The following is a 16831-nucleotide window of genomic DNA, read 5'->3' as shown; positions in this document are numbered from 1 at the left end:
ATGTTTTCCTTTCAATTTTATGCCAGTGTGTCTCCTAGTTGGAAGAAGGAGAGATTATTGTCACCATAACCGTTTTTATTGTGTCATATTTGACATTTGTAACCCTGGTGGTGATATTGGTTATTGTGAAGTTTTGTCAATAAAGCAATAAATTTGAATCATGAACGTTAGAAAGGTGGAGAGCTGGCAATGTGGAAAAAGTGAAAATCTGGGTGGCTGAAGGGTGGGGGGTATTCCCAATTCCAGAATCCCAGAGCATGGTGGGCAGGCCTACTGATTTTTTTTTCTTGGGGGGGGGGGGGGGGGGTTATTTCTGCCCCCCCTCTTTAGGCCAGACCTGATGGCTGGAGGAGGAAATCAGGAACAAAGCTGGGAACCTTCCAGGAAAGGAGGGCATGTGACCCCGCTGAGGACAGGATTTTTAAATCCATTTAGCCGCAGATACTGGTCACAGGGTCAGTTCCCATGTTCCGCAGATAATTAGCATCCATCGTGGGCTGTCATCCGAGAGGCCGTGGTGACATGTTCACAGGCGGCTCTCTCCCATTAAAACTGGATCAGATGGCTTTAGAGGCACTGCCTTCACCAGCTCTAATGGAATTAGTCCATTTCACAGTCGTGAGGGTGGGATGGGGTGGGGGGGCAGAGGGAGTGAGGCAACTGCTTCACAGACAGCTCTGATAGGATGTTAAGCAGAGAGAGGGAGTTTTCTGAATTGGTTGTTTATGGCGTTCAGATCAGTGGCGTTGGGTTCGACATGATGCCAATAGTGATGTGACAGAACCTTCACTTCCACACCCCCCCCCCCCCCCATTGCACAGACAGTTTCTCTAAAGCAAGAGAGTGAACCCTCACAGACAATTGTCACCAGCCAAAAAATGCATTTTCTTCTTTTTACCTCTGTGTGCACAAGAAGGTAAACATCAGAACCACAACAGAGCCATCAAAGAGCAATCTGCTGATCAAAATTGAAAACTCACACATACACACACAATTAACACCCCAATGTCAGTTGATACACACATACCCAAAGTCATTCAGTAATAATTACACATAATTCCCGAGTTAATGGTTTGGGGTTGGGAGAACAAGAGCAAGAAACAAATAAACAGAGAAATAAATAATAATAAACGAAGAAACAAATAGAGGATTAATGACTCAATTCCAGGATGCCAGCCACAGCCAGTCCCATTCACCCTTCCAGTTCCACCCCACTCTTTAAGCAAGCTCGCCTGGAGATACAGGGAGCAGTGAAGGCTGTGTGGCTGTACACAGAGCACTTAAAGGGCCAAAAAAGGAACCAAGGACAGTATGGGTTTGTCATCACATCAGTATGAGCTGCCCTGGGTGGATATACACAGATGGTCTGATGGTCCAGAACAGCGGTGTTCACGTCTGGTTCTAAAGATCCGCAGTCCTGAGCATTTTAGAGACTGCTCTCATCCACCAGCTAATGGGTACCTGACAAAGTGTTTATTTGAGCTCCCATCCAATCGAATAACTCCACTAATGAAGACTTGAGTGAGGATGAATGCCAGGAGACCAGTGATTTCCAGTGGACCCTGATAGTCTGGAACAACTACTTAAATCAAATCAGCATCTACCATGCATGCTCAGAGGACCGTTCCTGGAAGCCATGTTGCACACACCCTACAATGTTTTCAATGGGAATTCCCAATCTAGTAATTCTACATATGTGGTGAATAGCATTCCTTATAGACGGTATATTCTATGGTATCTGCAACACTGTTTAAAGCTCTGACTCTGCCTTTCTGAAAGACCTGGGTCCCTGGTACCACAAAAGACATCCACTTGTGTTCAGTTGGTGGCAACACCTCCACAACAGACTCATCTTTCCCAAATGCCCCTGGTTACACTTCGTTACACTAAAAAATGCAAGCCTAGCAGTATTTCTGGTGAAGACAATACAGTTGTATATGGACCTGCGATGGAATTCCAGGGCTGTGTGTTAATCAGAACAATTAGGCACTTTGCTCATTGTTTTAAACTCAGATGTGGCCCCCAGTGTCACCAGTGTGAGTCATAATTGGATGCTGTCCAAGCCAATTGCTTCACACTTCATTTGCTGGAATGTGGACTGTGTGTCTGTCCGTTTGTAAAGGTCAAAGGTCAGATCAAAGGGAGTAAGGCGTTCTTCAATGCGATGACCTGCACATCACAGTTTTGATGTCTTTATTATTATTCTAAAATGTGGAAAATAGTGAAAAATAAAGAAAACTGTGTCCAAATTTTTGTCTGGTACTGCACTTCAAATTAAGATAGTATCTAAATATTTCATTTAACCAGAAAAAATACATTTAACTCACACTGTGTCATCATAATGGCCATGACCTTCACACAGCAATCAGCACTCGGCATCCTAAAAATTGCTCTAACATTGTCTCACGTTGACACAGCGTCACAGCAACGTCATGAGAACGTTATGTGCTAACTGCTACAAAGGGAGTATTTTACTCAGAATCTCAGCATTGTGGTTCCCCCCACCCCCCCCCCCCCCCCCCTTTCACAGTCAAACAGACTATACATTATCAGTGTCTGTGCTCTCGATAAGGACTTCTCATTTGCTGTATTTCCTTGGCGGTAGTAGTTTGTGCTGGGTGCCTGTGTGCGGTGCTCTGACACCAGGGCAGGTCACCCTCTCGCACGCCCGTGTGAAAGGTGCAGCGGCGCACCGCTGCTTTCAAGGAACGGTGCGAAAATGCGGCTTTTATTAGGCACCTAGGTGGAGATGCCCGAAAGCCCGGTCTGCATGTGCTCACGGAGACTCAGCCTCACTGCCACGCCCATGGAGGCCGGACCTGGCACACTCTCATTTTTGGTGCTGTCCTGGTATTTACTCAAATGATTCAATGGAATTCCCAGCTCAGTGAAAGTAAATCACCACTCCCTTTAGTAATTCACTTTTTCCCCAGTTTGCCAGACTCAGTGATCGCGACTCATAAAGAAAAATCGCGGTCATTTTGAACTCCAGGTGTCCTAAGAATTTCTACCTTTACTTTTAGTATTTCTGATCGTGTCTTAGGAGTGTTCATGGTTCTCACCAAAGTGATCTACTAGGGCAAAGTGCTCACATTCCCTTCCGAATTTGTCCATATTTGTACAGGCCAGTAACAGCGTCTTTTTATAGAACCTGTGATGTCTGGTGTGCATGCAGCCGGATGGCACTTAAAAGAAAAACGAAATAAAAGCACACATACATTTTTTTTCTTGTCCTGTCATTGACCTTTAAGAACAAAAAGAATTGTTTCGCTGTCTTAATGTTTTGAACATGCCTTAACGGACCAAATAACGTATCATATCCACTGCGAAAACTCCACCTTTTACCAAAGACCCCTCGTTAAAAGGAACGGTTCTCTTCGCACGCGTTCTCACATTTGTTTTGTACTTTAAGTGTGAATAAATGGTATTTGTTTACAACACTCCCCCATACGTAATACAATACAGCATAAAAAAAAGAGAACACGGCACATTATATTGCTTTAAGGGGCTGACAGGGAAAAGCGTTGGGTTTCAGATAGCTGCACGGTACGCGTACAAAACTCATTTGCAGACAATTCAACATATCACTTCAGCTTGGGGAAAAAAGACACGTGTCACAGAAGTCTTTTCATTGAAATTCGTTCCTCACATTGAACGCATTGCTGTCGGCTGCTGAGAATGCCACACAGGGCAATCCACCTAAATTCCCGGCACGACACGGTTCGCTGCACGGATGCGCGGGTTTAGAATGACCCACTTTTAATTTCACTGGCATTGCTTTATCAATCCCGTCCAGCCCGCGCTGGGGGATGAACCGCAGGCATCCGACTGGCCCTCTAATCCCTTTCTCCGTGCTGTTCGCAGTAAGCATGCTTCTGCAACGTGGCGGTGTATCTGTAGGATTACTTCCCAGGTATTATTTTAATAATCGACACTGAGTAAAAAAAAAAAAACACTGCTCCGTTTCCCTGACTGTACACCTTAGACAATGCTCAATTCTGTACAAAGTGCGAGCATTTCTTACACAAGTAGTTATCTATGTAGACATTATTATTTAAATGGCACAGACCGTAAGGTCGACGGGGAATTTCTCTTCAGTGTAAAGTAACAGAAGTCACGTATTTATTGCGTGATGGAAACAGCTACTGCTTGCATTGGAATCCCATCACTAACGCCATTAACCATGGATTGTTTCCCCGCAGAGCCGAGCATGTATTTCTGCAGTTCAGCAGCGTTTTCTCGCGTCGGCTTGGTGTGACAGACTACTTTCTGCTCGCAGAGATTGACAGCCCTCTGCTGGCGGCACAAAGCAAAGCAACTCTGACTGCAACTCATAACGCCACAGGAACCGCACCGCTTTACCGCTTTACGCGCTGAAGAAGCGGGTTTGAAAACGTGTGCCGTCCTTAATAAGCTCGTCCGTTTCATTTAACCCAGGTCATTTCATCTGACGTGGGGAAGGCCTCTAAATCTTCAGTATAACGTGTTGGAAGGAGATACACTTGTCGCAGCTTCTGCTCCAGCTGTGTGAACCAACGGCCCTCTTCCAGCATGATGCCCCCTGCTGGATGACCCAGGCCACTGTTACATCCCGAGCGCATTGCACAGTGTAGCCCTGCCGTGCTTCTGAAGTGGGGTATACCACCCTAACCTCTAACTTGGTCAATGGCACACCTGCCATCCCTATAATCTATGCAACAATCACCCAGTTAAAAAAAGAAAAGACAAACACATTCTGTCCACAAGTTGTCAGCATAATTAGCCTCCACAAACTGGATTTTTGGGTTTAAACTATTTTAAAAACTATAAACAAAATTAATTCAGAATTGATACATAATCAATACACTAAAGGCTACTAAATCTTCACACAAATGTCAGGCCACCAATGATAGTAAAAAAGTTTAATATTTTACCCATAATTGAAAAGTCATTACAATAGTGAATTGTTTTGGTCTTAGATCTACAGTTATCATTTTAAATAAAGTTCAACAAAAAATGAACATATCAAGAAATATATACACAGGTGCATATAAATAAAAGCTATAACTCTGTACATGAACATTTCCAAACATGAAGCAATAGGAAATAATAAGGAATAACAGGGAAAGCCAAGGTTTCACAGCAGTCTCGTCATCTGCCTCTCAGGCTGTGTCTCTGTCTCTGGGCCTGTTGCTCAGAGGGAAGGTGGCTTCTTTCACCGACAGACTCCCCTGATTCAGCCTTACACATTCCTGCCTGTGCATTTCCCCAAAGTGTGTTTGACGGAAATTTCATTTGAGCAGAGAGCACAAGTATTACATTACATTACATTATTGCCATTTGGCAAACGCCTTTATCCAGAGTGATGCACATAGATTACAATTTTTACAACTTATCCATTTATACAATGGAATGCAATACAATACAAGCAATTGTAGGTTAGGTGCCTTGCCCAAGAGTACAGCAACAGTGCCCCGGTGGGGAATTGCTCCTTACCGCTACAGCACATTGCTGTGGTATTATTTACAGAAATGTACAATGAAAACATATGAGCAATGGCCAGGCCAATGAGTTCATTCAGAGCAGCGGTTTGTGTGAAATCAGCATTCATATGAACCTGGGTTTCACACGCCTGGTTTACTCAAACGTGCAGAGAGGTCCAGCCTCCCCACCCTTACACGGTCACAGCCGAGCCCCTTTTCCTCATCAGGGAGGCAGCCACGCCCAGTGCCCCACCCTGCAGGAACCTGACAAAGCCGTCGCCCGCCAGGGGCCCCAGGGCATACAGGCCAGGCTGCTGGGTGACCTCGTACGTGAAGGGGTCGGTGTCCAGCGGGTTCCGCTTGGCGCTGACAGGCTGCAGAGGGTCCAGCGCCAGGCCACGCCCCTCGTCGGGCAGGAACGACAGGTTGGGATTGGAGCCTATCAGGACCAGCGCCATGGAGACTTGGAAGACCCGCCTCTTCCTTTCCCCGCCCCCCACCTCCTGCAGGATGCACTTCCCGTTGGGAGAGAAGCCGAGCACGCGGTGCTGCGGCAGGCTGGTGTAGCCGGCGTAGCGCCCCCCGCTGGTCAGCGCCTGCGAGCGCATCATGTCGTGCACCTTGTGGTATTCGGGGAACATGAGCTCGGGCAGCTGGTTGAAGACGAGGGCGGAGTCCCGCACATCACGGCGGAAGGCGTGGAGGAGGGGCACGCCTCTGCCGTGGGCCAATAGGACGGCATCGGCCGCCGTCAGGCCTGCCCCCACCACCAGCAGGGGGTGCGAGTCTGGGCGGAGCCGCCCCGCCCGAATCGCCCGCTCCAGGTCTGCGACGGTGTGGAACACATAGGGCAGGTCCTCGCCCCCCACCCCCAGCCTGCTCGGGCAGTCATACGTCCCTGTGGCCAAAACCACGTTCCGGGCATAAAGGCAGAACGCCCCTCCCTCGCCCTCCTTGTCCTCCCGAACGCCCTGTACCTGGTACAGCGTGTGCGGCTCCACCGAAAGACCCTCTCCTCCCAGCATGCTCGGCGTGAGTGGCCTCACAGAGGTTACCCGGGCCCCACTGCGGAAGTGCTCCTTCAGGCCCTTTGCCTCCACGTAGTGCTGGTAATACTGAGCGATGTCCCGGGTCGTTGCCCTGTTATTCCGCAGGTGCCTGCCACAGGGAAAAGCACGGTCTGCGGTGAGGCTCACACTGTAGACAGAGGTTTTTCTGTCTCTTTCTCTAGCTAAAGAGATTGAAGATTAAAGACAGAAGGTGTCCTGTCAGCAGAACATGAAGACAGCAGGTGGAAACCAGTCAAAGGTAAATTTCACACACGCACTGTGGAGTACTTTTTCCACTCAGAGAGTTATTAATACATGGCTTACCAGGAATGCAGTGCAAGCAGACAGCTCTGAGGTTTGACACGGTGCCATGTACTCCAGACTATAGGCAGAGTAAGGAGGCTAGTTGCCTGCTCTCATTATTAAAGTTCTTTTGTTCTTATGCACATAAGAGTTCTTCACGCTGTCAGTGACAGGCCATTTCACAGAGCCGGATTAGCACTACGCTAATATTAATTAATGTAAACCCCCCCAGCCCTCATTAGTTTCCGCTGAGTAAGGGGGGCTGGTTGGCATGCCATACAGTTGAAAGTATGGTTTTTCTCTGCAGTCGGCTGAACGGAAATGACCCAGACTCACCTTCCCCGCCTCGTCATCCAGTCTCTGAAAGACAGGTCTGGCATCTCCATCCAGTCCCCGAGACTCAGGGTGACCATCGATCCCTCCATCGACTGGGATGGGGGGGGGGGGGGGCAAACAGGAGAGAACATTTGAGAAAGAGGAGATGGGAGAGGGGGAGAGAGAAGCAGGTGGGGAAAAATGATAGAGAGGTAGAATACTTTCTGTTAGTTTGGACTATGCACCTGGGGGTTGTGAGGCCCAGAGCAAGGTACAATTCCACCGTACCCACCCTTCCCCCACTCCCCTACTCCTCCTGTACCTGTCACCCCACAGCCGGTGTGTGTACGACAGGAGTGTACTCCTGTCTGAACTCTGCCCCTGTCACCTCTGCTGCCACAGAGACAAGGCTGTCTGCGGGTTTCCTGTCACCTCCGCAATTATTGATGTGGGTCGGCGGAATCCTGGGTCAGGTGATGTCAGCGGGTCTGTGTGACTCTGGTGCACTAAGCTGTGTAAACAGGAGGATGGGGGGGGGGCAGGTTGGGGGGGGGGGCATTGCTCATACTCTCCTCACCTGGCTTCGGCTTTAAAAACCTCAGTCAGCGTGGGGTGGCTGACATCCACTTTCACAATGTGTTTACACAGTGAACGTGACACCTGCATTTCAAAACTACTACTCCACCATTCCAATACTAGTGAGAGGCTCCTCGTGTGTCAGTGAAGGAGGATTAGCAGAGCATCATAATTTAGTGTTGTCTATACTCGTATGTACTTTGCTAGTTTTCAGGTACAAGAATAAGACACGATGTATGAACAGGAGGAGCCGTCCTGAAACCCTGCACTTGGACAGAAGTGACAGTGATTGGGTAATTAGTCAGCGCACTTTCAGTGAATTTGGGGCCACCGTTCCAAGCTTCTGCTGTTTAATTAAGGCCATTTAACTGTGAAGTGTATTCCGAATGAGAATCTCGGATGACAAGTGTTATGCAGGAATGTTAAATGAACACAGCTGACAGCCTTATGCATGGTGAGGATGTTTCTTTTTCTTTCCTGGAGAAGCTGTTTAACACAGGCAGGCAAATTAAAAAATGTAAAACAGCAGGATATTTAAGGTGGGAAATCCTTCTGCTCCGTCCTCCTGCAGAGAAATACAGTCACGGTGTCTAATGAGCTCGTAAACAGGAAATGTGTAACTTGCTCAAATAAAAACCAACATACACCCCCCCCCCCTCCACAAACAGATGACATTGCTGTTCCAGATTATACAGATAATCGTTTTTCAATTAATTAAATAAACTTTAAACTAAACAACCTTTCTGCTTTTGAGGAGGAAGATGAAAATAATTAGTTAAATCTCATCACACAAAAAGGGGGGGAAACCAAGAATTTCATATCCTATTCATTTCATTGTGGTTTCAAATGGACATTAATCAGTAAAGTACAGTACGGTACAGACAGCTTTCATTTCTCAGGTTTAACTATGTTCCTGAATGTTCACCATTACCAAGATTAATCATTATCAGGCCTTCATCAGAAAAGAAACAGCACTGGACCAGGTGATCTGGGCCTCTGTTGGGTATGGGGTCATTCGCAAATACTGGTCTGAGATCAGTTACCTGCCAGGCTCCTCCAGGTGGGCCCTTGCCCAGCACCAGGTGTGGCACGCGCTGCTCTGGTTCCATGCGCCAGGTGAGCAGCGACTCAGCCGCCCCGCCCACGTCCCCCTCTGGCCGGATGAGAGCATCGAAGAGCAGACCCAGGGGGCTAGAGGTACGTCCGTCCACACCTTCCGACAGGTACTCCAGGTCCTGCAGGGACAGTAAGGCCCCAGAAAGGTGAGAGGAGTCATTACCCCGCGATGCACAAGGCCCCTGTACCTCTGCAGCTAAGCTGATAGTGTGTGAGTCAGTGTCTATTGTGCAGTGTGTCAGCTCAGAACAAGAGCACAGAGACTGGATTTAAATTATGCAGGAAGAATATTAGCTACACTGACAAGACAAAGCAACTGAGTTTTGCAAAGTACATTACAATGACTGGAAACACATTAGTTACAAGCCTTGGTTTTCTATATTCTGATCAGATGACATGTTACAGCTGTTGCAACTTATGCACACAGACACACGTGCACACACACACACACACACCCACCCACGCAAATGTGTGCGTGTACACACACACGCACACACACATACATACAAACACACACACAGAATTGCTGACTGGCCCTTCCAGTATCATGTTTAATAGTTAACCTAGTGAAATCCTATCTGACACCCTTCAATTGGGCTCTGGCATATGTGGATGTGTGGCTTGTGTCAAACACATAGCACTGATCTTGGATCAGCGGAATGCATTATGGAGAGTGACACAGCAGCAGTGGTTATGTTGCGTACCAGTCAGTCCTTCAAAGACTGCAAGACACAGCTCCCCTGCAATGCAATTCCCCCTGAATATGCACTACACAAATAAGCATAAGTGACTGGGGAGTGTTTTCCTTGCCCTGAAAGCTTGATAGAGTTTTTTTTCTTTTTTTTTTTTTTAAATTAATATTTCGCTTCAGTCTTGGCGAAGAGAAAATGTTGTTGCATTTTGCAGTTCCACCACCTTCCAGGTCAGTGAAAAAACATAAATGATAAAAATAAAATTGTTCAAATTTCTCAACTTAACAGTCAGGCATCCTATGACTTCAGAATGCTATTGACCAAAAATACAACACAGCAAAAGGGGTTATCAGGTCTTCCAGGAGCCTGTGGTGCTGGGGTGCAGTGTACCTGTTCCAGGAGCGACTGGCCCAAAATGTCCTGAAGTTTCCTGTGTAGGATGGGGTTGGGGTGGGCCGCCCCCTCTTTCACATAGGGCCTGTAACCAGACAGGAAGTAGGACAGGCAGATTCCAGAGGGACCGTTACCTAGGATACCGCACACAACAGGACGCAGAGGAGGGTAAACAAACTACAACACAGGAAGCCAGAAATATAGCACCTCCACGTATCAAAGCTATCACATTACCCAGTTCCAGCATCTCAGTGACAAGCTGTAAACAAGCATTCTTCTGTCAGCTCACAGCATAGCTGTACTCCAGTTACATCTGCACGGTCACTTATAACGATTCTGTGGGAGTTTTTCCTCACCATTTGAGATTTGTTGCTGGCTTAAAAACAACAGATTTTGTTATAATTTAAAATGTTGCAGTTTTTCCACATTTTTTCTATCAGCTGCACTGGGAAAGATCGCACGCTTCCGCCGGCATGTGCCTCGTTGTTTCGACTCTCAGGTTTCCGGGAGACACTGGAAGTCCTCGCAATGTTAAGCACCTGGTAGGCATTAGGCAAGCGCTGAAAGAATTAAGTTAAAATGCGTTGCTGCGTATTGGATTGGAAGGATGACATGGTAAGACATTGGTTCTTGCGAGCCTGAATTATAAACGCTTTTGCGTTTTTTTGTGGTTATATTTTAGCGTGGAATGAGCCTAGGTATGTTTCAAAAAAGCTTTGATTTATTCAGTAAGAAAAAGGCTACGTTGTGCTTTTAACAGTCGTGAACTTCTCTGACCGTTTTACCCTCGAGCCTAACATTCATTCATTTTACTTTCTGTCAATCATTGACCAGAGCCAGCTGGGACATCAGCCATTTTAAGAACACGACGGGCTATACTTTCACGTGCCATTTGCAGGATGTGACCTACATACTGTGCCTTTTTTATATTAACGTGTGTGTGGGTGTGTGTGTGTGTGTGTGTGTGTGTTAGGGGGATGCTGATGAAATGACACAGCTATAGCTGTCATTAAATCTGCTATCACAAATTTCTGAGTTCAGAAAAGTGATTGAGCTTTCATTGCATTATCCTCTGTTGGAAGGATATTAGAACAACATGATCAGGGTTGGTGCTGATGTCTGTTTGGCTCTCCATCAGACACACACTTACCAATGATGATCACTGGGAGAGGCTCCTGGGGGCGGAGTCCAGAGGGTCCCTTCAGCCCAGGGGTCATTGCTGTGTCCCCCGTGTGTGTGTTGTATGTGTAGTATTGATGAGTGTTTCGTCTGTGTTGTGGATGAGTTTATAAAGGCTGCAAACGCCCGATTCCAAAACCTGTGGAGACATTCACACATGAGAGAGGATTACACAGACCCGAGCCCCACAGAAAACCAATCAAATCCTCAGTGTCAACACCGCCACCCAACACCCTGACAGGATTTAATAGATCTGCTCACACAGAGACAGCCACCAGGGAAAAAACAGTGAGGAAATAAACCCAGACAGAAACGCGCCCCTGCATGTTCACACACCCCAAAGAAAAGCTCTCCCTGTGACCGCTCTGGAGAGGGTTCCGAAATGCAGTCCAAATCCCTCCCCTGACGCTACACTCATTTAAAACCTGCTGTGTGGTTCTCTCAGGCACCAGCAGGCACTGGGAGGTGGTCCAGGCTGCTGCGTGAGTGAGTGTGAGTGTGTATGTCAGTGAGTGAGTGTGAGTGTGAGTGTGAGTGTGAGTGTATGTGAGTGAGTGAGTGTATGTGTGAGTGTATGTGAGTGAGTGAGTGTATGTGTGAGTGTATGTGAGTGAGTGAGTGTGTGTGAGTGTATGTGAGTGAGTGTATATGAGTGTGTGTGAGTGTATGTGAGTGAGTGTGAGTGTGTATGTGTGAGTGTGAGCGTGAGTGTGAGTGTATGTGAGCGAGTGAGTGTATGTGTGAGTGTATGTGAGTGTGAGTGTATGTGTGTGTGTGTGTGACTGTATGTGTGTGAGTGTGACTGTGACTATGTGTGTGAGTGTGTGAGTGTGACTGTATGTGTGTGAGTGCGAGTGCGAGTGCGTGTGTGTGAGTGTGAGTGTATGTGTGTGTGTGAGTGTGAGTGTATGTGAGTGAGTGTGAGTGTGAGTGTGAGTGTATGTGAGTGAGTGTGAGTGTGAGTGTGTATGTCAGTGAGTGTGAGTGTGAGTGTGAGTGAGTGAGTGAGTGAAAGTGTGAGTGTGACTGTGACTATGTGTGTGAGTGTGTGTGAGTGTGACTGTGTGTGTGTGAGTGTGAGTGTGAGTGCGTGTGAGTGTGAGTGTATGTGTGCGAGTGCGAGTGCGTGTGCGTGTGTGTGAGTGTATGTGTGTGAGTGCGAGTATGTGTGTTAGTGCGAGTGTGTGTGTGTGAGTGTGACTGTATGTGTGAGTGTGAGTGTATGTGAGTGAGTGTGAGTGTGAGTGTGAGTGTGAGTGTATGTGAGTGAGTGTGAGTGTGAGTGTGTATGTCAGTGAGTGTGAGTGAGTGAGTGAGTGAGTGAGTATGTGTGAGTGTGTGAGTGTGTGAGTGTGTGAGTGTGTGAGTGTGTGAGTGTGTGAGTGTGAGTGTGAGCGGTTTAATCAGATGCACAGGCTTCCTGTGGCTCAGCCTCTCTCTCCGACTCACTGCCCCGCTGCACGCTGTCATTTCCGTGCAAACACTCATTTCTCCAGCTGCTCGGTTCCACCCTCACTGTCGGAACTGCAAGCAACCTGACGGTACTCTCACTCTCTGTGCTCCACGCAGGGAGATCGGCTGACAGCATCATCAACAGAGCACAGAAGAGGCAGAACAGGTGTGAACACAGCAGGTACATACAGAACAGGTTACTTTCATGCACTGTGCTGCATGGAGGGATGTCAGCTGAGAGCATCAGTGATAGAGAACACTGCTCAGTTTGATGTGTTAGACTTAGGAGGGAACAGGTGTAAACACAGAACAGGTAGTGAAGCCTGAAGTCAGCCGCTGAGCAGGTGAGGCTTCAGCAGGTATAAACAGGATATGTGTGCTTACCTGAGAGCAGGAGGTGAGAGAAGCAGGTGGCAGACAGAGGACACAGCCAAGGCTCAGAGAGGAGCAGATCAGAGGAGAGGAGCAGATCAGAGGAGAGGAGCAGATCAGAGGAGAGGAGCAGATCAGAGGAGAGGAGCAGATCAGAGGAGAGGAGCAGATCAGAGGAGAGGAGCAGATCAGCTCACAGGGCCAGCAGACAGGTGGGCGTGTGTTTGAGAGCGAGAGAGAGCTGCTCACAGTTTAAATATGCAACGTCAGACAGGTGGGCGTGTGTCTGAGAGAGAGAGAGAGCTGCTCACAGTTTAAATATGCAACGTCAGACAGGTGGGCGTGTGTCTGAGAGAGCGCTGCTCACCGTTTAAATATGCAATGTCACTCTACTCTGGTCACACACCATCGGAGAGGCTCTCTGGGGTGCGGAGGGGGGTGGGCTGGAAAAATACTGCTAGGAAACCATGATTCAGCAGCCTCTGAGATGTTGATGATTGACAGCTGTCAGGGGGACGGGCTTCTGAGCCTGCTGGCAGCGATGCGGTGTAGTTTTATTACAAAAAGCATTATATAATTTGGTAAACAGAAGCCAATGACTCAGCTAATGTTTACGTCAGGAAACAAGGCCATTGTACTGGCAGAATCAGTAACAAACACAGGAGGCTCAGAGCCTCTGTACGTTAGGACAGCTTCCTCTCTCACTGCCGTTCCATGTATTTGAAAAGGTGTTTGCAATCGAGAGAAATTTTTAATCAAGAGCCACGACAATCCTTCCTCTCATTCTTCTTTACATTCTTTTGGTACGTTTCGGGGGCAAATTCAAACAAGCTTTAGAGCAGAACGTCATACAGTCAATACAACAATCAACAAAAATGAAAAGCTGCCAAACCAAAAGTAAAAAATTAGTTAAATCAATTCAGACATCAGACAGAATCAGTGGCTCAGTGAGAGGAAATCATGGTTTTTGACTCTCTAAGCTGGCACACATTCCCCCCAGTGCCCCCCCCACCCCCCCCCCCCCCCCCCCCCCCCCGCCTTCCTGACCTGTGTGAAGCAATTCTTTGCCAGAACCGCATGGTAAAATCAGCCTTTAAGAGGCCTTATCACAACATTGATTTTTTTTCCTTTTCATTAGTCCTGATAACAGCGATGCCGTGCAGAAGTTTATCAAAGTCGCAGCCTGGCTTTGTGTACACACCATTTCAGGGAGTCACCTGAGTTCAGCGTCACCCGCCGTGGCCACAGCCGCCTGGCTACAGCCACCGCCATCACAGACCCCATTTCACAAAGACAACGGCGAAGTGAAGTAAGCTTGAAGGTCTCTCAGAGGGAAATGCGGTGAAAGTCTAACTCTGAAGGTTGTGCCCACACAGTTCTGTTGGATGCCACTTTTATTAAGCTGTGACTCGAAGATGCAGTCCTGCAAATTCCAGCGCCCCTTACTGACCACCAGCAGTAACAACATCTCACCATCTTCGACCCATAGGTTCTTTCCATGTGGGAAGTACATAGTGAAGAGATCAATTAAGGTAATGCGAGTTTGCAAAGTGCTCACAGGAAGTAGCTCAACCAAAGATGCTGTTGCAATGATCAGTGTACTTTGTCTAAAAAATTCAAATCTTCTTTCTTTTGTGTCACCAACTCATAAAAAGGTGACATGACATAAGCTGAAACCATTTTGAGCTTGCTTTGCATGTGTTAGTACATTCACTGGTTTCCACATACACATACTACTGTATTTTTGAGTGGAGGGAGAAACACATAAGATTTTACACACAAGTTCCACAAACTCTTAGACGTGTACACAACCATCAATGTACGCCATCTGATAGATAAGTTGCCCAGAAGAACTAATCTAGGACAAGATCCCCCAACCAAAATCCTATCCGCTTAACCATAGTAAGGTAAACAGCAGAACTGGTCCTAGATCAGCACTTAACGGCAACTTTTATTTGAAGCCTCTGGTAGGTATTCCACGTGAAACTGATCCCTGATTAGGACTCAGTAAGCGACCGCAAACGTGCACATACATTGAGCACTGTTCAGAGATCAGTTCTCACCTGAGCAGATTATCAACATAGCAGTGTAGTATCATGCAACATCGTTATTGAAGACATAACTCAATAGTTGCGTAACTCTCAAGCTAATGCTTCTTCTATTCACATCATAATCAATGCCTTCAATTAATCAAACTCTCTTCTCTGAAGTTTCTTGTCCTGATCCTGAATTTAATTTGCCTACCCCTTCGAGATTAAACTTTCCAAAATGTAATATTCTCTTCAATTTGTAGTAAAATATTATATTTACATACTGAACTTCATTCCAGCTTTGTCTGCGGTTGTTAATTGTATTTAACCTCCAGGTTTGTTTATGGCTGAGAGCAGGCACAGGTCATGAGATTAGAAATTACCGAGCCACATACTGGCCTCTGCTGCTGTCATTCTCCACGTCCTTCCGGAATTTTCCAGCCTCATGTGCCGTTAACAGTAACGAGCGAGGATCTCGTGACACACGGTTTCATCTGGTTATTGATTAGACAGAAGTGGATCAGGAGGTCAGAAGCGGCTGGCGGCTGAGGATACCACAGGAAGCAGGTCACTTCCTACTTCCTGTTTTGGTGTGCATGTGCCATGTGGTTGGGGATGGCGACACACCGGAGGTGCTGTAAAACCGATTCAGCAACTGACCCTCACGTTCCTGAAACTTCTTCCAGAGAGCAAAGGCCGTTTTATCAAGCGGACATTCTCTGACTTGTGTTACAGCAATGTCACGGCAAGCTGAAAGCGTTGACTGCAGGAGGCAGGAGGGTAATATCGGTTCTGGTCTGGTCCAGCAGAGCCAGGTTACAGTCAGGTATTGGATGGAGCTGCTCTGTTCACCTAACACTGAACTGTGGAGGAAAATCGCTCAGTGTTTGGAACGCACCCGAGTTCAGCACAGAGTGACGTCATCACTGCTCTGTTAACCGTCCCACTCCGGGAATCCCTATGCTCTGGCAGAATGCCTGGATATTGGGGTCAGTCAAAAAATAGAAAGGATTATTAGAGTTTGGGTCTGACTGTGTCCGTCTCTCGGTGGAATCCAGCAGTTTACCTGTTTGCTTTTCCTTTACCTTGGACCTGTGTGCTGGCCTCAGGTAAACTCCTCAAAGTCACCTTTGAGCTTTAAGATCCGGTCTGAGGAGATAAGAGCTGGCTAACGTGACACAAGAGCACACCTGTATCACTGCTCACCTGTACTTCTCCTTCAGGCTCCACACCAATACAGCACATGCATTGCAGTTCACCTGTTCCTTTACCGTTTCCGTTACCTGTCTCCATTACCGGGCACCTGTAGTCACATACACCTGTGTCACAGCTCACATGTGTGCTAACCGCTAACCCAGCCCCCCTGATCAGGAGGCTCCACCCACTCATACCTGTGCCAGAGCTCACCTGTCCTCGCACTGTTAGCTCCCGCTCACCTGTGCCGTTTCCCGCCCCTCTTTCCCCTCAGGCCTCACAAAAGCACACCTGAAATGTCAAACAGCGAATGTGCCACTGTACACAGAGGAGAGGAGAGGGCCGTGTGCCTCTGCCTGCAACCAGGAACACACAAACAGGACACACAGGGTTCAGCTTCATAATGAATGAGATATATTTGAAAAGGTTGCAGCCCTACTCCACCAACAGCGGTGACATCATGATGCATATTTACACTGTCACAGCGGAGCGAAACGGATAAAAACAAGCGGCACTGTCCGCTGAAATGAGCAGGAGATCAGGGGAGCAGGATGTACAAAAAAAATCAAAATCAGAGAGAGGAAAAAAAAAAAACAACAAAAAAACAAATAGAAAAAATTCCCAAATGTGCATCACTAAAATCAGAAGATTCTGTCCAATTTGATTGGTCGATCCTTTCTCCGTAATGCAGAGTCTGG

At 47.3% G+C, this 16831-nt stretch overlaps 1 protein-coding gene across 1 annotated transcript; it reads right to left on the bottom strand.

Moving 5' to 3' along the window:
- Window positions 1-5653: 5653 nt before the first annotated feature.
- LOC118788231 (oxidative stress-induced growth inhibitor 1-like) lies at window positions 5654-11123 on the bottom strand. The gene is made up of 5 exons (XM_036544187.1): window positions 11057-11123; window positions 9904-10040; window positions 8749-8940; window positions 7151-7242; window positions 5654-6620 (listed from the first exon to the last, which is right to left on the bottom strand). The coding sequence occupies exons 1-5, from the start codon at window positions 11121-11123 to the stop codon at window positions 5654-5656; spliced, it is 1455 nt and encodes a 484-aa protein (XP_036400080.1).
- Between the last annotated feature and the right edge of the window lie 5708 nt (window positions 11124-16831).

The sequence above is a fragment of the Megalops cyprinoides genome, chromosome 13 (genome assembly GCF_013368585.1).
Source record: "Megalops cyprinoides isolate fMegCyp1 chromosome 13, fMegCyp1.pri, whole genome shotgun sequence".
Lineage (NCBI taxonomy): Eukaryota > Metazoa > Chordata > Actinopteri > Elopiformes > Megalopidae > Megalops > Megalops cyprinoides.
This window is presented reverse-complemented; position numbering and strand designations above follow the sequence as displayed.